At 38.0% G+C, this 24268-nt stretch overlaps 1 protein-coding gene across 1 annotated transcript in view; it reads left to right on the top strand.

Annotated features, from left to right (window-relative positions):
• Window positions 1–24200, top strand: part of LOC148817082 (uncharacterized) — a 34268-nt gene extending 10068 nt beyond the window's left edge. Inside the window, exons 4-13 of the mRNA XM_088938745.1 lie at window positions 1608–1772; window positions 16830–16917; window positions 18772–18896; window positions 19334–19395; window positions 19589–19655; window positions 20333–20417; window positions 20521–20596; window positions 21630–21698; window positions 22179–22277; window positions 23789–24200. Of these exons, the coding sequence (XP_088794871.1) occupies window positions 1608–1772; window positions 16830–16917; window positions 18772–18896; window positions 19334–19395; window positions 19589–19655; window positions 20333–20417; window positions 20521–20596; window positions 21630–21698; window positions 22179–22277; window positions 23789–23799 (847 nt within the window). The 3' untranslated portion in view covers window positions 23800–24200. The remainder of the gene's footprint in view (window positions 1–1607; window positions 1773–16829; window positions 16918–18771; window positions 18897–19333; window positions 19396–19588; window positions 19656–20332; window positions 20418–20520; window positions 20597–21629; window positions 21699–22178; window positions 22278–23788) is intronic.
• The last annotated feature ends 68 nt before the right edge of the window (window positions 24201–24268 follow it).

Genomic DNA, 24268 nt, shown 5'->3' with positions numbered 1-24268 from the left:
CCACAGTTATCGACTTTGTCAACCAAGTGACAATACCATGTGGCATAGTATGTTTAATGTCCATAGCATGGACATTATTCATGTAACACTTCATCTTAAAGAAGGTTTAGAGAGGGGAATGGGACATGTGACAGGAGGGTAGTCATGAAAGCTTGCGTTTTTTGCTGCTTTTTAAAAAACATTTGCCTGATTTAAATATCCTAAAAATAAAATTTAACGTAAAAAATGAAAGTGTACAGTAACATTTGGAACTTGATTAGTACGAACACAGACAAGACAAATATCCAATGACATGAGCAGCTATAGAGGAGAGATAATGAGATTAACTGGGTTTAGCAAGAGTAACTGTGGGAGCCCAGGCAGGCTTTGGCAAGGCACGTCTTTTTTATCCCTCTGGACAAATTGCCATCTTTCGTATCACAGTACCCATTCCCAGGAAATTCACACAGCAGCCACTTCAGTATTGCATTTCCCCAGAAAAGGCTGCATAGAGCATCAATTGACCTCATTTTGCGCACAGTTCATCTTCTGAAAATATGGATAAAAATGACAGAATTTTCTTTTGTACATGAAGTTACAGTATAAACACACCAGAGTTTAGATGAGAAAAAAATCTACTCTGAATGTCAAGGCCCACTTGTTCTGTAAAACCTTGTTTACCCTTTTTCTGTACAGATTTGGACCTTCCAGCAGGAATCTTCCCTGTTTAATCTCCTTGAATCTATTTTTATTATTTATGTGCTTAGCAGATGCCCTTATCCAGCATGACTTACAGTGTTACAATGCAGAAAAATGACAATGTGCTACTTGTACGTACAAGAAACAGTTGAGCAGGACCAATAAAGTTAAATAACAGAATAACAAAGATAATACTAACTGGAAGAGCAATGCAAATGTCACACAGTGTGGAAGCAGAGAAGTAATTTAAATACCAAATTGGTTTACATTCCATATGAACAGTGAATAAGGACAATTATTAGCACAATAGATAATATTATTAAATATATTAAAATCTGAAACTATTGCATTTTAACTTAGAAATGAAATATAGTACAAATATATTTGGTATACCACGACCTTGCAATGCTAGAGTCCAGGATAAGTTCTTGGGGTGCTATCTTTTGTAGTTTGTATAGTTGTATAGTTATAGTTTTTATGTTCTCTTTGTGTTTGCTTGGGTTTCCTCTGGGTGCTCCAGTTTCCTCCTACAGTCCAAAGACGTACTGTTGGTTAAGTGGCTTCTGGGAAAATTGGCCCAGGTGTGTGTTTGTGTGTGTCTGTGTGTGCCCTGCTATGGACTGGTGTCTTAACCAGGGTGTATCCTGCCTTGTACCTGCTTCTTGCTGAGATAGGCTGTCGCTCCCCTTTGACCCTGTATTGGATACAGCAGTTAGAAAATAGATGGAAAAAATACATTAGAATCATACCTTGGTTAACACTTGGGAGATCCTTCTTCCACCTTTGGTCAGATCCTGTCAGATCTCTTATGGTAAGCAAGGGTGGGCCTGGTCAGTGATTGCATATGTTGGCAAGGGTTATGCTGAAGTTTCAATGTGGATCAGGCAGCCATGTTGCTTACCTCCATCTTTCTCACTCTATCCCGTCAGGCAAGACTGGGAGAAGTTCAATGATGATTTAAATCAGTTCATCTTGAAGGCGACGCAAAGGCGATCCCAGAGGCTCCAAGTATCGCAGAAGGAGGAGATTCCACCAGCCACAGTAGGGGTAGAGTCCCTGATAGTGGCTGCAGCCACATATGAAATGAAGCGACTGTAAGTATACGTCTGGAACAGCTTACCAGTGGTGAGGCCCCTTAGTGTCTCACACAGTGTCATGCCCATCATGATGGAGTTTTATTGCAGTTTTGTTCCTTCTTCATTTGCTGAAATTATTAAGACCCCCCCATCTATACTCACAATGTTTTTTTCAATATCAGTGTAAGAATATGCAAATTATTTTAGTGTGTGTGATAAAATATCAATAATGTACAGAAATACAAGTTAATGTGTTTGTTTTTTGTTGTTTTAAAAATGTTTTTTTTATTTTATGTATTAAAACAGTATTGGGTAGCCTTTGTATCAAGGCTGAGTAAATAATATCTTCATGAAACATTGTTTCTCTGCAATAACTTGATTGTTGTGAGTTATATGTAATCATACAGTATAAACTAAGTGCTTTATTTTACATTATCTTTGTTGATTTAGATTTTTAAACATTTCTCTGCTTTTGATATCTTGAGAAAATATCTTCCACAGTGATTATTATTATTAATAGGAGTAAGAGTTCCTGTGGTATATGTAGCAGTAGTCGTGATCTCTCAGTTTATTAAGCAGTATCATACTCCAGTTCATAAAGCTCGTTTCAGAGAAAGACGAGTCCTAATTCTTGCTCATAGCCTCCTCTGAAAATGGTATGAAAATAGGCTTTAAAGTCATTATTTCCCAGCATTCATAATGCTAACTCCCCTGACTCCTCCTTATGCCTGGTGGTCTTCCCCTAAACTGAGTAGATTGAAGCGAAACACATAAATTACGTGTTTTAGTCACATTACTAAGATTTGTCCATATCTTGCGAAGTGTTTTAGTTGCTTTGTGAGCAACTGGCTTTCCCTTCAAGGGCTTGCTCAACAGCTGTGAATTCTGGAGTGGAGCAATAGCCTGTCTCAGACTATATCAAACTACACTGACAAAGCAGAAGACAGACATGTTAAAAAACTATGTCTTTTACTTCACATAAAAATCTTGATCCTTTGTTAGGTGCACTGTGGAGAGGAATATCTTATCTCTTTAATGACGTTTCTATTCTGGCCACCAACACAGACCCAGTCATATGTTATACAGTGTGCCCTTTCCACTTTACAGAGGCTGGATTTGAGAAGTGCCCTGTAATATACCCCCAGAAGCCACAGGACCTTATTTTCTTACCACCTTTAATAAAGATCCTCCTAGATGGGGAAGGGCAAGAGTGGAGAGTGGAATATCAGTTCTGTCATTGTGGCTTCATCTTGTGTCTTGTAATTGTGCGGCTTTAATCTTTAATATGGAAACCAAGCACATAGCCCACATCTGAGGATGCCCTCAGTAGGAGGACACAGCTTGCTGGCAGTAATAATAATGCTCATTTCTGAATTTTAAGTGTCAGCAATCAGCAGCATTCTTTTTCTTCACTCCCTGATCTGTAATTCCATTTATTCCAGACATACAGTATAGGGCAAGATTTATTTTGGAAATGGTGGGGGGTAGAATACAATTTGAGGCACCTCAGTTTAATCCTGTTGCATCCACTCTGAATGTAAATTTCCATTACCCAGACATTCAGCCCAGGTTCAGCTTTGCAATGTTACTCTTCCTGATTGGAAATACAGCTGGACTTTCAAGACATCTGGACACCTGGATGAGGGCTACCAGTCAATCAGTATTCTCTGGTCATGCACCCAAATATTTACAGTGATTAGAAAAGTATAATTTCTAACAGTGTTGGTTTCCTGTGATAAAGCTAAAATGTGTTTTTTGGATTAGTGTCTTTAGACTAATGGAGCACAGATTTTTTCTGGTTAGTAGACTTGTAGGTGTCGAGCTAACATTATGCATGATGGGACTGAAAACATCATGCTTCATGCAAAGCCTAAACAAACAGCACCTAAAGAAGTGATTCATATTGCAAAATGTGCACAGAAAGCTATACATGATGCTGTAAATTAATTTCTGTTGAGCAATGCATTCAGTGGAGCCTGTGTTCTACAGAATTTCACTTAGAATTCTTGAATCTGTCTGTAGGATGGTTTTCTTGGAAATGTTTAATTCAGCAGAAGTCCACTCACATTTGCTCTGTAACTGGACAAGCTATCAGGATGTCTGAGTCAAATGAAGAAACCCGTAAGCAAAAGTATGGCTGTCTTGAAGGTCATAAAACAGTGTTGCATCTCCTTCCCAGGCCATGACAATAATTGTCCTGAAACATGGTAGAGCCAGTAGAAGGTACAGTACAATCTCACACTCCATTAGAGTGAACCTCATGTGTACCTCAGCTGAGTACTTTCCCACTGGAAGACTGAGGTGAGATTGTGCTGCAAATATTTCATAACCTTTGTGCAATACTTGCCACACCCTGTTCATGTTGCCCACGTAGATGAAGCAAATTCTTTAGAAGGATTTCCTAATAATTTGATAATAAATGAGAGCTTTAAAGTATTACACGGGCAGTATTTTTAACTAAAGTGGAAAAATGCCATTGAACACTTCAGAGTTATGTTTCAGAGATTGGGGGAAGGTGTGATTTAGTACAGTACATGGACAAAGGAGACATTTGCATTTTTAGGGAATGTGCTGGCAGAAAAAACATACTTACAATAAAAAGGAAGATGAGAAACATTTGGTTTGTCAAGTCTGGTGATACAAGTTTTCCCTTTTGGTTGTATTGTTTAGCTGTGTGCCTCTAGTTGCACAGGTGTTCACCCTTAATTTTCCTAATTGTTTTTGTGAAAAGCAGCTGTTGAGAAGGAGGTGTTAGAGGAAAATTAAAGATCACACCTTCTTTTTGTCCCAGGATGTGCACAATTCACATATGAAACCAGGTTGTGTTACTGTATCGTATTATCAGGTATTGTGTTTTGTAGAGGTATAGGTAGCTGTTGTCCATGCAGAATCAACCAACACAATTAAAACACACTAGGTTATTACAAGATCATTGATGTGTTGTAGGCTCTTGTAGTATCAAGCCTTGCACTGCCTCAAAGTCTTAAGGAAATAGGTCTTGATGTTAATTATTCAACTGTTTTTTGGGCTTTGAAAGATGACAGATGATTAGATGAAAGTTTCTGCTCATGATGAAATAAAAAATGGATGATTATATATTATATAATTACATAAAAATAATATAATATTAAATTATATATCAGATTATATCGTGATTCAGTTAATAAAACATTATTTCCAAAATTAAGAAGTATTTCTCTTTACCCCAAAGGGTTTAATTCTGGCAAGATATTGATTGATTGGGGGCTGGAAAAATGTGAACCTGTGTTCACTTCAATGATCTAAAGTTATTACTGAGTGTTTCCAGCACCCCACTAAAAGCAAAATAAACCTGAGATTTAATCACAAGCTGACATTTGGTTTCTTTGCTTGGCTGAGGAGCCAATGTTGCGAAGCCATCATCCATAGGATTATGACTGAATGCCTCTAAGGCAGAATCCCTCCTTAAAGGTATCCAAAATCCAAAAACGACTATTTGAATTTCTGTGCAATGTCAAAGCTTTCCCAGCAAATGAGTTTTTGAAGCAAAGGTCTGTGGTTGGTCACAGCATGTGTTTTCATTTTCTGAGACCATACTGTGGATAATTTATAAGCCCTTGAAAAAATGTTGCTTATTTACCTTGCCATAATATTTCTGCTGAAACTACTGTATAGTTTCAGCACTGAGGTAGTTTACTTAAGATATATTTTGGGTTACATATTAAATGTTAACACATGTTTCATGTTGTCAGGTGTACTTGCCATTTTGATGAAATATCAGTCAATACACCTCTAGTTTAATGACAATGAATCCAATAGCCAGTATCTGACAGAGGAAAGGCACAGGCAGCTTCTACAAGTTCCAGTCAGCTAATATCTTCCCTGAGCTTTCATACGCATCCTGAGTGACAGGTATGCCATCTTCAGGACTCATTCTGATCATCTACTATTCATCTAAGTTGTCAGATATGCGCAGTTTAAGATCTGTGAAGAAAACTATGAATACTTTGAAGGGGGATAATTCAGATTGTTGGATGAGGGCATTAGGGAAGTCACAGGGGATTAGTATAATAACCAGTTCTTAGTCTTATTTAACATGATTAGCAAACTGCCTAAAATGCGCAAAATACAAGGATGTCAAAACTGGTTTTGGATTTAAAGAAAGAAGTTACTGTACCAAGCATCACATAAATCATTAGGTTAGTGCTTGCAAATACAGTATATGTATCCTAACATTTTAAAATCATTAATCCAAGCAGATGCTACAATGTGGAAATACTCTACTCCAGTGTCACATAGTGTGACACACTATAAACTACTCTGAAACTACTCAAAAGAGTAGTTCATGCTTGGAAATGTTGGGATAATGTACTGTATATTGAACTCCTAATAATTAATCCAATTAAGGCTTTCTCTCTGAACATAGGTCAACCCCTATAGTGGAGACATCACAAGATCAAATATGCACTCCCATTGCAAATTAACAATCTGTATCCTGGATTCGCAGGCAGCAGTGATCAGCTGGTCATGCACCTCAGAAGCTGGGTAAACCGGAGGTGGTAGATCACTCTCTCACTCTCAAAATGTAGCACTGGGGGAGATTTGCCTGAGGTTTGATACAAGAGACATTGTTCATGCTTCAGGAGACATGGTTTAAAGGTAGGTGACTCCTCCAGGAGGAGTGCCTGGCACCTTTGCTGATAAGGAATAAAGGTTTCCCAGATGTTTCCTCATAGGTTTGTGTGAGGTACCCCTCTCACCTCAAAACTCTGCCCTTAGTTTGATTATAAAAGTTTATTTAAAGATATCAGACACTGGTTTTAGAATGTTATTTCTCACAGGATCATCATAGTTGAGAACTGCTACAAGTCCACAGCCGGTGTGTGCTGGTACAATTGTTTTTTTCAAAGACATTTAACAAGTTATTTATACTGTATGTGTGTTTTCTACATCTATGCTGGTCATCCCTTAAATCCCTATACATCTCCATTAAATACTCATTTTAATTAGTACAATTTATGCCCCATTTTGAGTAGAGGTATGACAGTATCTAAAATATGGATATGCAGCAACACAGAATCGACACAAATCCACATATTGTAAGATAGAAGACAATGTAATGGACAAAAGCAGACAGTGTTGCCATGCTTCTGCTGTGCACATACTAGTATAACTTACAGTATCTAATGATATGAGAGACTGATAGAATATACTGTACATTCATGTTGATGTGCCTGTTGGATGCACACATCTTGAAAGCATTTATTTTCTTCTGGCTTTGAAGTGGAAATGAACAGGTGCTGTAATGTTCTTAATTAGTCATTCAAAAAAACAGCTTCAAAGGGGGGTTTATGAACTGGGTTAACATGTTCTTAAAAGGAGTAGGTGTTAACATGAAAGAGATTAATCCAGGAATAGAACTGCTGTTGTAGAAGTTGACCTACTGTATGTGAGTTTGTGTTTGGGTGCCAGATACTAGCTTGTAGTCCTTTCAGATGAGTAACTGAGCAATGACTCCATCCATTACCAGTAGGTAACAAATTGAAAAACACAGATACTGTAGCTGTATTAGTAAGTGAAGATTCTTCTACTGCACAACATTCTGCCCATGAAGTTGTGAAATTCTCTTTTGTGGTGATTTCATTTCTTACATATTGTCAAAAATAGCTTTTTGCTCAAAGGCCCTGAGGACCCTTTGATGATCAGCGCTGAATATCATTGTAGTGTGTGCTACTGTAAGATTGCAGCTAATATTAATAATCCAATCAAAGGGTGGCATTTGTGCCTAATATGTGTCAGATATCAAAACTGTGTTATTAAATATAAAGTGAGTAACAAAGTAATTTCAGTAAGTGAAATATTTTTGGCTTGAACAGTAAAGACTGCAAGGCAACGTTAATCAAGCTTTTAAAACTTTGCATTTGTTTCAAAACAAAAGCATTTCACGAAATCAACACAGTGGGCTTCCTTAGAATCAAGAGTGAAACACCAACTGGACAACAGAAGCGGAATCTATGTAAAGGTGCATTTAAATCTCTTCAGCACAAAGTGTTTTGGGCTTCTAAAACTACGGTAGCTACCCAGCAATGCTTTAGAAGCCAATAACCTGGTTTGAGTTCCTCAGAATTATTAGCTACTAGCAACCAAATTATCTAGACCTTCTAAATAATATTTTATTCAATGTATTCAAATAAAGTGTTTATAGATTTGCCAGGTAATGTTTCCTTCTCATGGTTAATATTTCCACAAATCAAAAAGGAAAGTTGGTTTTAAAGTTATCAGTGCTGACTGTAGTCAATTACAGTAGCAGTGATTCTCTAGTTTGCCCGTACAAATCTGGCAACGCTTGTGGTCATACAGTATACAGTATATTTTAGGATACTGTTGCACATTTTTTAACATTGGTTCTATTTCTTTTAGTATGGATTTAATGGCACATGTGTGCTATTAAAAGGGAGGGCATGGTAAAAAAGCCTTATGTGTGTAACCTTTAAAAATAACTGCACACTCCTACTTTGTAATCAGTTCACCACAGAATAATAAAAATATAAAAAATGTACCTCAGGAAAACAGGAGCTGTTTCCAAATTTGGCACATGCTTCTGCAAAAATTACAGACTGTGAACACATTGCTTTTTCCAAGACCTTGCTTTCCAGAGATACACCCTGCATTTGCCAGATCCTAGCTAATTGCTTCTGTCTGTACATGGAGTTCTCCAACAGTAGCAAGAAGACTAGACAGAGTAACAAAATTGAATGCACCTTAGTGTCTACAAAGTACTCTTTTCAGAGTTCAGTCATACAATGTAGACTGAATATATTGATATAATTATCTGGTTATTGTATGATTATTAAATGTATTAAATATTAAATAAAATGTATGATTATTTTAAGGTGAGAAAAGAAGGTCATCAAGCCCATCTTGCTTCATTGGTTGCTTATAGATTAATGATCCAATTAAACAGATCCCATACAGTCAGTTTCAGCAACATTGCTGAGAAATGATTCAAGACTCCACAAATTCTCAGTGTGAGGGTATGCCCTGTTTCCTGTCCTGAGTGCTCTTAAACTTAATTTCCAGTCTTGTCTCCCAGATTTTTGTATTGTTGATGATTTCAAAGAAGCCTCTGGATTGATTTGGACGATTTTTTTTAGAATTTTGAATATCCAAGTCAAGTACCCAAATACTCTTTACTGTTACAGGCTACAAAGCTTCAGTTCCTTTAATCTGAAAGTGAGATTCTTTTTAGAACTAGTGAAGGAACCAGATATTAGCGAAGTTGCTCTCCTCTGTTCTGCCTCAACATATTATTGGCTTAGTGCAAGCAGTTTAACTGGTTCTTCCAGTTCCCCAGGTGCAGGTACAGTACTTTACAGAGACATATCAAAACTGCAGACACCTGGCCTCCAAGAGAAGGACTGGACACCTCTGACATCCAGGCCTTCTGTGTTTTACTCAACATTCACTTCATCTAGTACACCTAGCATTACACTTACTTGAAACATGCTTTTATCAATGTGAATCTCCTTGTTGTATTCTAAACATATAAATAACATATAACAAAAGCATTGGTACTGTATTTCAAACACAGAGGCATCATCTTCAGGGATACAATATCATTCAAAAATGCAGTATATACTGTATCTGTGCCATGTTAAAGATATTCACACAGATGAAAATTGACACTGGTATTATTCTTCTGCTTGATTGAAACAAGCATTTAAAATAATCTGAACTCTTTAAAAAGCTTTAATGTTCCCGTAATAATGTTCATTCAGAACAGAGGGTTCTCAGAGGGGCTTCTGAAGATTAGTCACCTATTTGCTGCATTTGAACAGAAATAGAGTGAAGTTCAGCTCTACAAAAAGAAGACAAAATGCAACAAAAACCTGCTAGCTTGAATCCATCTGCAATGTGTGAAGGATTTAATTGACAAATCATCTGGACAATGATGAGTCTTTAAATTCATTTAGAATGCAGGTTATATGTAATACAACAACAAGAATCTTTGTGACATTGTGATGTCTTATGGTCTAGAACCGCATGCCTGATCATACTGGAAACCTTGGAAAAGAAATCTGATGTGTGTGCTGTTCCTTTTATCTTATTATTTGTGAGTGAGGTATGATCTTTAGATTAAGCACCTAAATTATTAAGAAATGAATATTCTTAATATGCTTGATTGATTAGTATTGTTAATAATAACAATCATTAATCTTAATTTTTAATAACATGAATGCAAATGACATGAGTGCCAATCTTCAACAACATTAATAATATATTAACAGGAAGAGCACATTTAAAAAAGCAGATTTTTTTATGTAAAGTAACATCAGCAATAATAATTACATGAACACAATTCTGTTTTATATCAAGACCAAATGGAGAATCTCATAATTTAAAAAAATATACAAAATAATATACAAAAGTCTAAAAAAATAAAAATACTGCTGTTGCTTTGTTATAGACAACATTATAATTTCTTTTTGATTTTATAATATAAAATTATATTATTGATTATGGTTTGATCATCCATTTCCTTAGTTTACTGGAATGCATTTGAAGCAGTGGATGTTACTGCGGAAGATATGAAAATACTGTGTGCATTCGGATGAGTTGTAAAACTTTATGAGTTAAAGGATATCTACAATCCAGGATTCCTAGTCTGCCTCAGACAAAGCAGTTCTTCCTGTGGCTTGATGCTGATTGTGCCTGTGCACAGTGAGATAAAAAACAGGTTTCTAAATGTTAAACTGTCCTGCATCTGATTGTATAATGCGAGGTTGATCTTTCATTAGTGTTCTGCTATGACTGCAGCCTGACATACAGTAATTTCATCTGAAGACTAGTACAGCCTTAACCTCTGTAATGTAGTGTTGCCACCATCAGGTGAAAGGTGAACAAACCGTACTGTTTTTCTCACCAGCAATCACACAATTATTTAATCAATCTAATTATCTTTTAAGTGATTGGGGAAGTATTGTGAACACTTGCCTTCCACCAGCTATGTCAGCCTGCAGACACTCTAGAGGAGACGTACATGATGTAGCTTGGGTGTTAGCAGACAAACACATCTTTAATCCCTGCCTCCTGAAGCACAGGATGTGAAGAGATTTCCTTTCTCTCAGGTAGCGGACAAGACCACACAGTCATTTGTCTCACATTTCCTGCACATTTTATTTTGTCCCTTCCAAATCTGTAAAGTTATAAATTATCCCTGCTCATATGGAGTAATATTTGGTAATACCTGACTTGGGTGGTTGTTTAATCTGGAAAGCAGGTGATGTAATGTTTAAGAATGGGTGGATTTCACCCTCACAAAAGTCAAAAATAAAAGTTTTAAAAAGTGGAGGAAAAAAAAACGGTTGGAAGTTTTCTGTCTTCTTCGAAAGAACAGTTTTAAGTCAGAGGGCAAAGAATACTGCCTACAAAACACATGCTGTGGTTTGCCACCCTAGTTTCAGCCTCACAGTGTGGTCAGCAGTTATTTCCAGGAGTGTAATTTAGGTTTATTTCTAAAAATAAACCTGTTATTTACTTCTAAGGGCATGCACCCTCCCAGTCTGGTGCTGGCCTCTCCCTGTTTTGATGTCAGAATTAAAAAGATGAAATTTATGTAGGCTTTCTGATTTTTTATAATTTTACAGTATCCTATGTACAGAAACATGTAATTTCCTCCCTGATCATAATTATTTCCATATGCCCTTTTCATTCTGCTAACCTGGAAAAACCTCTTGTCTAGTGTAGAATGGTACAGTAGTGTGCCATTCAACCCACAATGCATAAGCCTCAGTGCAGATCACTTAGAGCTGTTACAGCTGGAAACAGGTACTGTATGGTCTGAGATATACAGTATGCAATGTGGCATCTATTTAAAGGGGGTAATCTGCACTCAAGACAGCAATCATTAAAAATCCCTTATGGGAAAGTTACATCTTCTGATGTGTAGAAAGGATTTCTGCCTTTGCTATCTCAGACAAAGGCTCACCCTCACCCCAAGCTGTGTAAGAGTGAACTTGAATTAGGTCTTCTAGTTTGAAAGGGAATCAAGTAGTTTGGTCCTGGTGATTCAGTGGGGGCATGGAATCTTGTTAAAAGTCAGTTTCATACAAATAATAGAAATTTCAGCATGGAGAGTTATCAGTGCATGGAATGGGTCAACAGGGACAGGAAACATTCATATCAAGTGTCAACGGTTGTTCCTGCGACAAAATCACATATTGCGTAGAAACAGATTGGCCTTTCCAATTAAACAGTATATATTTAAATGTCAAACACAGACCATCATTCTGATGTGGACTCTTGAGTGCTGAGTAGTCAACTTTTGATCGTGTTCTTTTGCTCTTAAGTCCTTTGTTACAATCAACAGTTCCAGTCACTACTGACAACAAAGATAACCAACTCAATGTAATAGTAAGCACTTCCATTCAAAATCTGTGCTCCATTCTAGCTGAACACACCCTTAGTCCCAGATGTTACACTGTGTACACTACATGTTTATACACATATTGTATATGTGTGTTTTGAACTACTTTTATCTTTTCATTTCTCCCTGTGTTCAGAGCTTGTAAAGAGATATTTCCAGTATTCTAAGATATTTTGGATTGAGCCCTTAGCTCTGTAGAAGAGGTGAGGTCACAACTGAAACATCCTGGAAGACAATTTTCTTTTAGTATAGCTGTGAACCCATGAAGTAGAGAAAAGAAACATGAGGTTAAGTGAGCACGGCTTATGCTAAATGACTTCCACTTCATCTAAAGGTGCATTTAGCACTGGTCACAGTCAATTTTCTAGAGTTACAAGCTGCTCCACCAGACATCAGTGCTAATATAAACCATGAATAATTAAATGAGGCTCCTGCCTCCTCTTACAAATGCCACAGAAGGTACAGCAGCTGTATTTAAAAGTAAAGCAAAAAATATATAACAACTGCAATGTTACTAGCCTGATTTTGTCAGATCGCAGAAGGGAAAACAAGGCCTGCCATTACCAGGGAATGGAGAGAGATCTACAGGGGTAACCAGGTTGCTGTGTATTGATGGACGAGTAAGTGGCACTCTTTCCTCTAGTCCCTAATTTCCAAACCCAGTTTGGTGATTGACGACAGTGTGCTGTAGGCAGAACAGTTCTTCAACTGAGATGGAAGAGCAGGAGTGTTCAGATGATATACTGGCTAGATTTCCACTCCAGGTTTGTGCAATTTACTCATGTCAAGATCTATTTCTTGTTAAAGTTTAGTTTAGAATGCATTATTTCTTTCATTGTCTTTTTAACAGTTCCCATTGTCACTATATGTTTTGCTGGGGGATGTGCAACTGATGCACTGTCTGCTTGCTATGTCATGCAAACCAATATCCTTCTCATTTGGTTGCAATTTGAAAGTCAATTTCGGACGAGAAAGCGTCACTCGCATGTTTATCCAATGATCCTCGTAGTTTGTAGTGTGTGTTGATGTTTGCTTTCATTTTTCCTTTACTTTCTTTATTTCAGTGTTATGCGTTATGAGCTGAGCAGTGTCTTTATTTGCTGTTACACTCTATTGGACAAAGAATTGGGATTATAAACTGAGAAAACAGATATGTGTTATTTAGAATTTGTAATGCTATTTCTACGTGTAGCACAGATCTAATTAAGATTTGCTAATGAAATAAGATCAATTCTACAAAATACAATCTAATTTGTTGGTAATATGTTTTCAAAGAGAGACACAAAAGGTCTTTAGAAAGCCTTCAGAACAAAATCACTTTGTGTTATATAGCAAAGATTGAATATAACAAAACACCATTGGCCCAAAAAAAAATAACTGCAAAAACTTTAAACCCATTAAAATATGTGCCAGCACCACGTTTTGCTTAAAACAATAACAACACTACCACAATACAGAGTAGCTGGCAGTTGCCTCTAGTACAGTGTTGCATTATCAGAAAACCACTTCTTCCTATTAAAAGCATAAAATCCAGAGCCTGTTCCATAACAAGGCTCTACAAGGCTGAACCACACTGTGAATGAGACACAAGAAAGTCACAAGGCAAACAGACAGGGACAGTTTTGAGACACCATTTAGCCCAGCCAAGATTTCTCTGGAAGGGAGAGCATGCAGGCTCCATACAGAATGCTCCCTAGACCCGAACCAGACCCAGGACCTTAAAATTGTGAGGCAGTACCACTAAAGCACTTGCATCACCTTGTCACCCAAATATATCAAATTAAGCTTAATGATTTGGATAAACAGAGTAACATTCACCTTTCATTCACCGTTTAAGCTGTTCTGTTGAGTTTTTTAGAAATCTGCACATCCATTTTCCTAAATGTGTCCAACTTTAAAACACAGCAACCCAAAAGGGCAAGCATTTAGTCATTACATTTATAACATGTTTTTATTTATAGCTTTAATTTATAGTTTATACTCACTGACTTTTATGGAAATGGGCTTGTAGACAAGCTTTATATAGAGACTCTGGTGATAAAACTGCCCTATAACGGGTGTATTTTTATAGAAACTGTAAAGAGGAGGCTGCACCCATCCAGGTATTATTAAAAGGGTAACGCCGTGAGGCTAACTTTAAAAGAATAAGGAAAAATAAGTCACCTTGTCGCACTTATAACTAAGCTGGTGTACAGTATGTACAGAGTCCCTTAGGTAATGTTGTGGTACTAATGTTATACATAGGCTTGTGAAGTGCTAAGAAGTTCCTCTCTGGCTTTCTCATATCTCACCACATAAAAATGTAAGGATGCAAACAAGATGGGCCTGTTCGGCAGGCAGCAGTTAATTGGAGCACCAGATGGTGACAGCAGAAAAAGAGAAGGGCTGAAGGCAATTGAAGAGACGGATACATCCAAAGGTTACTGTAGTGTTTTCTTCTTGATACAGGGCAGGGCATTGTGTAAATCTGGAGCCACATAAATAGAAAGTCTCTGCAGCTGATCAATTTCAGTTTCTCTTGCTTTTGAAGATGTGGGCGGTGAGATACAGTTTTTACACAGATTCCCTTCACTTTTACTCATGCCCCTGTGTTAGCTGAGGATAGAAACCATCCTTTGCTTTTGAAAAGAAATATGTATTGCTGCTCATCCAATCACTCGAGAAGGCTTAGCTGCCTGTATGGTGAAATTAGCAGAAATCAAATGATGTCAAAGTACAAAAAAAGGTAAATAAGGGGAGACCTCTTGTTTAGTCTTTTGAAGATGGATAGTAGGAACTAATTTACAGGATATTAAAATTTCATCTCACAGATTATTGAAAGATTAATAGGAACCAAAATGTATAAAGAAGCACTGCTTGCTGTCATCCCGAATGCACAATTTGTGTCACCAGGTCCTTGTTTTGTTGTTGATTCTGAAGTTTTTATTTGTGTTTGCTGTATCAGTGCGTATCAGTGTATCTTCAATACTTGTATGAGGTCATCATCTGTTGTTTTAGACTGAAGCGATTGATTTTTTTTTTCTAACCTGGTGTGTAACCTGTTCATAAAGAATACTTTTATGAACAAGCAAGCCAGTTCTGCCTCCTGTTTTTGGACTTTTCCACAGCAACATGTTTACACATTTGTATTTTGATCAAAATGTTTTAAGCTTTCTGAGTTTAAAATAGTCGCCTATTTTAATTGTAATTAATTTAACTGAAAAATGAGGAAGCTTATCAAAGCTTTCTATGATTTTAAGCACTGGATGGACAAGCAGACCTTGAAACTGACAGAAATCTCATTAGGCTTATAGGCCCACAGTTAAACAACATCTGTTTGTATCAGCTTATTTTCTTCCCTCAGCTTCAAATTTGTAAAATTAGTTACACATACAGTATACAAATGCTAGAAAGACAGAAAATTAGAGGAGGCTAGAAACTGCAGGTGTTTCAAACTACAGTTCTATACTCCTGCTATAGAACTGTATATCTCTGTATGGAGTTTGAAAAAAACGTATTTTAGTTGACCCTGTGACACCCTTTCAATGGCCTGAGATTCAAGCAGAGCATTTCTAGGGATGGTCCAACATGCAAGCCTATTTGGTCCATCTAGCTTGTTTGGTTGTTGGTATCAAAGGGATTCAAGGATCTCCTCCAGCCATTTCTTGAATTCCAGGTAGTCTGCATCAACAATGTGGTTCGTTCCAGACACCCATAACTTTCTGTGTATAGAAGTATAGAAGTGTTTTCAGTCCTAAATGCTCATAGTTACAGCTCAGGTCGCATCCTTTAGTGCAAAAATCTCTAGTCCACATCCAACTTGTTTCAGTACTGGTTTATGACTGGGACTCCCCAAGAGGATCCAGCTGAGTGGAGCTAAAAGTCTGTTGTGTTGAAAGTCAGCCATGCCTTCCTCAGATTGCCACACATCTACTATAACCGTGACTTTGCAAGTATAACCCAAGAAGTAGATGGTGACAACCATCAAAATATGCTCCTCTGCTGTGCAGATATGAGTGCAGCAGTAGTGAACCAAATTAATGAATGATCATCCATCCATCCATTTTCTAGCTGCTTCTTCCAATTCAGGGTCACAGGGGAGCTGGAGCCTATCCTGGCAGGCAACAAGCACATGGCAAGTTACACTCTGGATCAAACGCTAGTTCATTGCTAGTCTTTGGATTGTGCGAGAAAACCAGAGTACCCAGAGGAAACCCACACGAACACAGGGAGAACATACAGGCTCTAAGCAGATAGCACTCCAGGTCTGGAATTGAACCCAGAGCCCCAGTGCTGTAAGACAGCAATGCTAGCCACTGCGTCACTGTGCCACCCGGCAATGAATATTCGGTCATTTCAAAGCAAGGAGGCACATGGGGAAAAGTAGATGGTGATTCTATAATATAAAAGATAAAAAAGTGTTTCCTTCAGCAAAAGTTTTAGTTAAAAGTCATAAAAAGACTTAATGTTCAGTAAAACTCAGAAGAACTGGCAGTGCATATGTGAGAATATATGGAGTTTGTTGCTGCCAATTGTGTTTCTACAAAAAGTGGACTACTTATAAACCCATAGAGATTAAACAAGGTGTGATTTTAATTGTCACAATTTTTTCTCTCAAAGAACATAGGCCTCCTTGGCAGTTGCATCAATACACTCAATAGTTAGAGGGGGTTTCCTCTGTCTCTTCTCAGGAAGACCGGTGAGAAGGTGCTACAGTTGGCTCTGCTCTCTACTAGAAAGAAATACCGGGGATGTGGAGTGGGCCGGTACCTCCTTGAGGTTAGTTAATTTAATAATTAGAAATGAGCAAAGTGCCAAGTCATTTTATGAGTATTGATCCACTCTGATTCTTCAAAAATCAGCTTGATAGGACTCTTGTGTGAATGACATTCCAGAAACTGCAATTCCAAGGTGAGCTTAATGGTTTACTCTTGAGCGAGCATTTCACATTCCCCTTTCATTCTTATAAGTATGCGAAACTATTAAACATTAAGTGTAGTACTGTACATGTTACCACCATGTAATGTAGACTGATGTCTTCACATCTCAGAAGGTAAGTAAGGCTAAGCTTGGTCCATACTAAGATGGGTGTCATCTAAGGAAAAAATGGTGGAATGGTAGTTGACTCTTTTCTCTAGCACCAGTATGGTGACCATTATACAGCAGGTAATGTCATCCTTCGAATGAGATATGACAACTATTAGACAATTTGTTGTCATATTAGATTATGCTCTTTCTAAGAGTAGGGGTAATAAACCCAACTTCCTGGCTAAATTCCATACTGGGTTTGCCTAAGCCTGGCCTGAAGCCCTTCCTCAATTCAATGGATGGTGTCATTCTCACTTCTTTACCTGATCTGGTATGTTGTGGGGCTGATGGTGCAGAATGCCTGCCACATGTCACCTGGTGAAGGGCAGTGAATGAAGTGCACCCCTTTCCTATATGTAAAGGACTTTGGGATCCTTCAAGTTGAAAAGGGACATATACAGTACATCAATGTACACCAGTACTGTAGGTACAGGATCACGGGATGATGATTGCTATTAATAATTTCAGACCAATTGGCAGAATTCCCTGACAATGGCTCCCAGAGTTGCTTAGGAAAACACTTACAGTAAGTAGTTACTGTAAACCCAACCATTTAAATTAAAGAAAGTCTTTCAAGGTTTGTAGGAAAGAAGTTAATTAAAAGGAAGATTATCTTAAGATGTGTTTCCAAATCCGTTATCCCAATGATAACAGATGTGTCGCAGGAGTTCGAAAATGTATTCATCGACTAATTTTGCAATTAGCACATCATAGCTGTCACAAATTCATCCATATGTGGGTGGATTAGAAAACTGGAAATGTGGGGCTCATGAATATTCATAGAAGAAAAGGTACTAGAGAAAATGTCAAAAGGCTTAATTAGTGGAAATCCCTCAATTTGGGACAAAGGTGATTTAAGAAATTTTAGCTGGGCAGAGCTTTAAGGGACTGGTCATGTATACAGGGTATATATACTGTACAGCATTATTCAGCACATTGTGATTTAACAAGTTATTCCAATCCAATCTAGTGTGTAAAGGAACATAATTTAAAAAATGAACTGAGTTACTGCCCATTCTTTCCATTTGTGGAATATGTGGGATACCCTAGTGCCACTGATAGAATGAGGACAAAGAGGCTCTTATAAATTGCGAACTGACGTTCACATTTCCAGATGAAGGATGCAGCATTACATTTAAGAAATAAAAAAATAGAAGTAGCAATTCTACAAAAAAATAATTTTAACACTATACAGTAGGTGGTTATAGCATTATGTTCATTAAGTTGACTACAGATTAAGATACAGGAAGAATTCTGGGGTCTTGTTCAGAAGTAATTAGTTGGGAGCAGGGTGCCATCTACTGGTCAGAAGAAGTCCAATAGTTGGACACTGTGCATGTTTTTTCAGTTAGTAAAGATTTACTGAACAATCACATATCAATAGTTCATCATAGGTTAGTACATATTATATACCAAGAAATGTACATGAGAATTGAAGATGGTGATAATAAAACCCAATGAAAGGTGTAATTACACAAAAAAATGAACATGCTTGAATGTTGAACATGCTGTATCCTAGGAAATCTCACTGTGATTTAATTCCAGTTGCTGAAAGATCACTCCATCTCTGGTTCCTATGATGCTCTCCTTGCCCATGCTGACAGCGAAGCTGTTCAATTTTTTTCCCACTGTGGGTTTACCGACGACATCCTCCTCAACAGCAAGTTTAGGTACAGTACAGTATGTCAAATCTTAAATTCATCCCCAGGACAAAGCACCACAGGTATTTGCCAGTGAGAGCTGCAAACACTCATATTGAGTGATGGAAAGGAGTTGTTGTATACTGCTATATTTGCAGGTAATATGTTAATGTAAAAGGACACTGAAAACATTAATAATAAAGGTCCTACGCTGTAGCCGGCTGGCAATGAAATAATAATAATAATGAAAAGTTTTAATTTACTGTCATACTCTATCTTTCCATGCATGAATCACAATATCTACTTTCTGTGCTTTTTTAATTTAATTCGCCTATGATATGCCTATGTTTTTCTGTCTGTTGTTCATCACCGCATTACAGACTGTTATCTAAAGACATTAGTTGTGCTTTTCATTATGAGAAGGCAGTGTATTCTTAGTCAGGAATTGCTGTTTGTTTCTGCTAAAGAGAACTGGAGGATGACTGGACCAACACCACAATGATGAGCTACCTTCCACCTTTCTCCACTGGTGAGTTCGCGGAGCTGCTTTCTAATAAACAGCACTATTATATAAAACAGTTGTTTTTGCTTGTGTCTGTGCTATAAGGCTTTTAAGTGTTCATACAGCAGCGTTGCAAACAAAACATTTTTTGTGAAAAGCTCTGCCATCTTGCTCGCTCTCTCTCTCTCTGCCGGTCTTCACCCCAAACCCCTCCCTCCAGAAGCTGAATGCCAGAACCCTGGACTGACATTAAGCCTGGTAGAGATGGAACTGGAGATGGAGCTTTGGTGAGAAAACTAATTAATGTCATGCCTTAATTTGCAGGCTTGTGTTTTACATTGTGACAGTTGGAACGTTGCACTCAAGGAAATATAGTATGTAACACAGCATTCCAGTTAGGGCCTTTTTAAACTATCCAGTTTTAATGGTGTCCAGAGCTTTTTACTGTTTCTATTTGTGTTCAGCGTGAAGTTAAAAGTTTGGAATATTTTCACTATATACCGTATACAGATGACCAATGGTATTTCTTGAGCATTAGTAATAGCCCATCACAGTAATAATTTCCTAACAGAATCCAAAACTAAGAAGGTTTAGACAAACTCACCATTGTTTGCACCTTACAGCAGTCTAAAGGAGGCTGGAATTCCATGAGTCACAGGTGTTACAGAAAAACTAAATGCAGACGTGTGCAGACTGCCCAGGGACAGTCAGACATTCAGACACAGCTGGCTTTCATGTGGGAGGAAGAGAGATTTCTCACATGTTTCCTTCCAAAACACCTGGGCAAAAAACTTGCTCCTATCCCCTTTACCTTGTGTCTTATAGTTTATTTAATCCTGTATACACTCTTGTGAAAAACTTTAAAAGTGTGATGGGATATAATAAGGGTATCAACAAGTTAATAATTGCAGTTTTCACATTAGTTTGCTTTGATTTAACCCTGCATCTGCCACTGCTGTGCCAGGAGAGAGAAGTCTTTGGCAGCTTACCAGGAGCAGGCAGCCCTTATGAACAGGCTCGTCCACGAAGTTAATCTTTTAAGGAAACAGGTGCAGTACTCTGGTGATTTTGTGTTCAGAGCTTACAGTAAACACAGAGCCAAAGACAGCTGTTTATAACATGGTCTTCTCTGTCTGCGTGCAACACTCCCAGCTGGTCTCGCAGAAGGAGCTGGTGGACAGCCTGAGCAGGGAGCTGGACAGAGAGAGAGAGCACCGGCATAAGATCGGTGAGTCACAGCCATTGTCTCAGGGCTGCCTCACCAAAAGGAAGCCTTCTTAGGTAGAAAAATATTTTAATAGGACCCCCTACTTGACCTCCTAACAGGTTTGTGAACTTATCAGAAAATCTTATCTAATCATCATGGACCGTGTTCAGTTCCTCTCACTGTATGTGTGCTACTACTAGACTTTTAGAAAAGAGATGACTTCCACAATGTCCACTGCATTCATAAATGCACTCGGTGGTAATCTGGTTAATGGTCAGAATTTGCGTTTTTCTCTAAATAGGTGACAGGTACAAATAGTCAGTTCTCTCCTTCTCTAGGAGTTTCAGGATAACCTGTACTCGGGCCCATTGAAAGCCTGCAAATGGTGATTATGAGGAGAATCACAAAAAAATAACATTTCACTCTCACATCGCATGTTACTCATCATTTTATAATACCACCTACTAAAACTGAATTGAAAAACTGAGATTCAATTTCAGTTGGCAGCCAGTCAGTTCTGAATTTTATACTCATTTAAAAGGGAATCAGCAGTTGTTTTAGGATCTTGCTACTGTATACAGAAAAAAATCCCATACAGCACATGGAAAATGAGAAACAGCAGACACCCCTAACTATCAAACCCATCATGCTGCAAGCTCCACAGCACCTTACAGGAATGTTTCCCACTGATGTAACTGTAGGATTGCAGGAGCCTAACAGGTTCCACTTGGAGAATCCAAGTAACAAATTGGCCCAGGCTCAGGCCGATAGTGTCTTGACCAAAGGATTCAACCAGCTCTCTGCACAAGTAGCCTTACTGATTGAGCCACTCCAGAGTTCTCTAATCTTCTACCTTAAAATACTCTATGTCACTGCTTAGCACTGTAATTGTAACAGTCGATTTTGTAAACTGACTTTACTTATTGAGCACCACCACTCAACAGACATTTTCAACAATGAGAATTTCATAGAAAATTGAAAAACCTGTCTCTTTATGGTCCTCAAGGATAGGAACATTGAAACGGTAATAATGTGTCGCCTGTTGTGCTCTTAGAGTCCTGCTTCCTGGAATACAGGCTGAAGACGACAAGACAGTTCCTAGAGATGACCAGCCTCAACTCAGGTGTGTCACCCCAATCTTAGGACATACAGTAAACAACAGAGAATGAGAAGAGAACTTAAAATAAGCAGAGTTTTGTATTTTAATGGATGATTGTTTAAAATGTATAAGGTCGTTACTCAACCCATTACTCATTACTCATTACTCATTACTCATTACTCAAAGAGGCTGCAACATATCTTGCAGTAAGGCAGTCTGATAGTTCTTATCCACCAAACATGGAGGATGATTCTGGAGTAAGAATGGACCGTTCAATCCATCAGAACACCCTCAAGCCTCCTTAAACCTTTCATATTGTGTTCTTTGCCATTGCCTTTCTGAAAAATCAGAACTCCTAAAGTTACAGAATTAAAAAGACCCCTTGGATTTTAATTTAATTTAATGTAGCCACTGTATATGGTATGTTTCTAAGCTTCTTTCAGTTTCACAAAATGAAATATAAAAGGATCAAAATAAAGGGTGCTTTATGACAATATTCTCTAGACTCAGATGAGAAATGCCAGAGTGACCATCCTGACTATCCAGGAGTGTGTTCCTCGATGGAGGAGGAATTTGAGGACATGAAAACAGTTACTGAACCAGGTATGATGTCTGGGTAAAGATGACTATTGCAATTGTACCTCAAGTTGCCAGGTTTCAAAGTTATTTATATAGGATTTCTCACTTCCTCAAGGCCTGTTATCGATTAACGTGAGTATCTAAGAAAGGAAAAGACGAAAGCAGGCCATTGAGCCCAACTTACTCATTTAATTGCCAGTTATTATCAATATTGAAGGTTTTGGCATCTTCTAAAATAAACTTGCTGGCTTTGGAAAGTGTGAGGACTTGTTCTATACTCGCACAATAAGCAATGCTGCGCTACTACTTCTGTTTCGGTGGAGCTTTAAGATGCCTGTGAAGGAGTGGAAGGCGATGGGTCAGGAGATCACTGATTGAGGGAAGCCAGGAAGAAATTATTATCATAAAACAACGGTGAAAGTAGAGGCACTCATCTAGAAAGCTGCTGCTGTCAGTTCCGGCTTTTAGAAAAGGTCACGTAATAACTGTCTGTGTTGGCAGAGCTTCTGCCCTGCTGAGCACTAATGCAGGCAGGCAATAAAAGGCTTCTTTCAGTTTCTACGAATTAAGGGTATTTCTTTTTTATGAAAAGTTCATTTGCATAAGTCTGGTGATGAATTTCCTCTATTCTTGCATAAAGCATATGGTGTACGCAACATTCAGAGCAGGTGGCCTTATACATTTCTGTATTGAGGTGTTCTCATATGATGTTTTCTGTATGTTGTACAGTATGTCACCAGCAACTAATTACCTCTTGCCTTAGAAATATGATAGTTAAATCACTGTCATTTCCTTGTCACGTCATTGTGACATAAATATGTGAGAGATCTGAAGTTGTGCTTGACACATGAGTTTTTTAGAGCTAAAAAGGGTGTTCAAAGCATTTTGCATCTCAGGTATACAGAGACAAGATAATCTCTTGCCTTTATTGTTCAATACAATCACTCTCAGCTCAGTGCATTTAGCCCCCTTACCTTTCAAAACAGCATTTGATAATACTGCATAACTGTTCCGGTTGCTCCTCAATAACAATGACTTCAGAAGTCAGTGCAAATTATCACACATGGCTGAGCCTGGATGGAAGGGTGAGTGTTGCAACTCTTCTGACCACATTGATGAATAGTGGCCTTCCTTTAGTGGTGTCTGAGGGTTATCGAGACCTAGGGTCATCCTTAATTAATGCATTATCAGCTATATTTGTAACACTTTGAGTCTGTTTCACCTGACACAGTAATTAAGCCAGGTAATTAAGCCAGTAATTGGCATCAACAACAAGACTAGCAACATGGGCCGCTTGTTCCAACTTCCCACAACTCTTTGGGTAAAGACATACTTCCTATTCTTTACAAGCACAAAAATGTAAATATTCCAAACTCATACACACAGCTGTAAATGGTACAAAATGATGGTTATACAGACAGCAAATATCCACATTTTTTATTATTTTACTAAGCTTGCTTACTTATCATGTTTGCATTTATTTCATGCACATCGCAAAATTAATGGGAGTCCCATGTCTCTGACTTCCTGTGCAGTGCCATTTTAGAGCCAGACTGTGTCAGCAGTTGGGAAGTGGCCTCTGCCAGACCAGTGCCAGTGAGATTTGAGGAAGTGGGTGGGAGTGCACAGCAGGAGCCTTGATGAAGTTCCCTGAAGGAGGTTTGGAATCATTCTAAGCAGGAACAGAATGCATGTGAATATAATGTAATCCTGGAGGTCTCTCTCAACCTCCTCTTCCTTGCATCAACTTCTGGTTGTTATCTTGCATCCACTTGTTCTGTCTCTTTTATATATTTTTTCTTTTTTTTTCAATACACACAATGCTATGAAATTTATTATGCTATCAGCGTGTTTATATTGTATGCATCAGATCGGAGTTTATGTCAACTGTTTCTGCTTGTTTCTTTTTTAATGTATTTCCTTAAAAATAAATTTATTTAATTATGATTTAGCCTGATTATTCTGTCTCCCGTTATCTGATTCAACACAATTAATAAGCAAGAATAGCCACAAAC

The sequence above is a fragment of the Atractosteus spatula genome, chromosome 21 (genome assembly GCF_055471065.1).
Source record: "Atractosteus spatula isolate fAtrSpa1 chromosome 21, fAtrSpa1.hap1, whole genome shotgun sequence".
Classification (NCBI taxonomy): Eukaryota; Metazoa; Chordata; class Actinopteri; order Semionotiformes; family Lepisosteidae; genus Atractosteus; species Atractosteus spatula.
The sequence above is the reverse complement of the archived record's forward strand: the minus strand, read 5'-3'. Positions and strand labels throughout refer to the sequence as shown.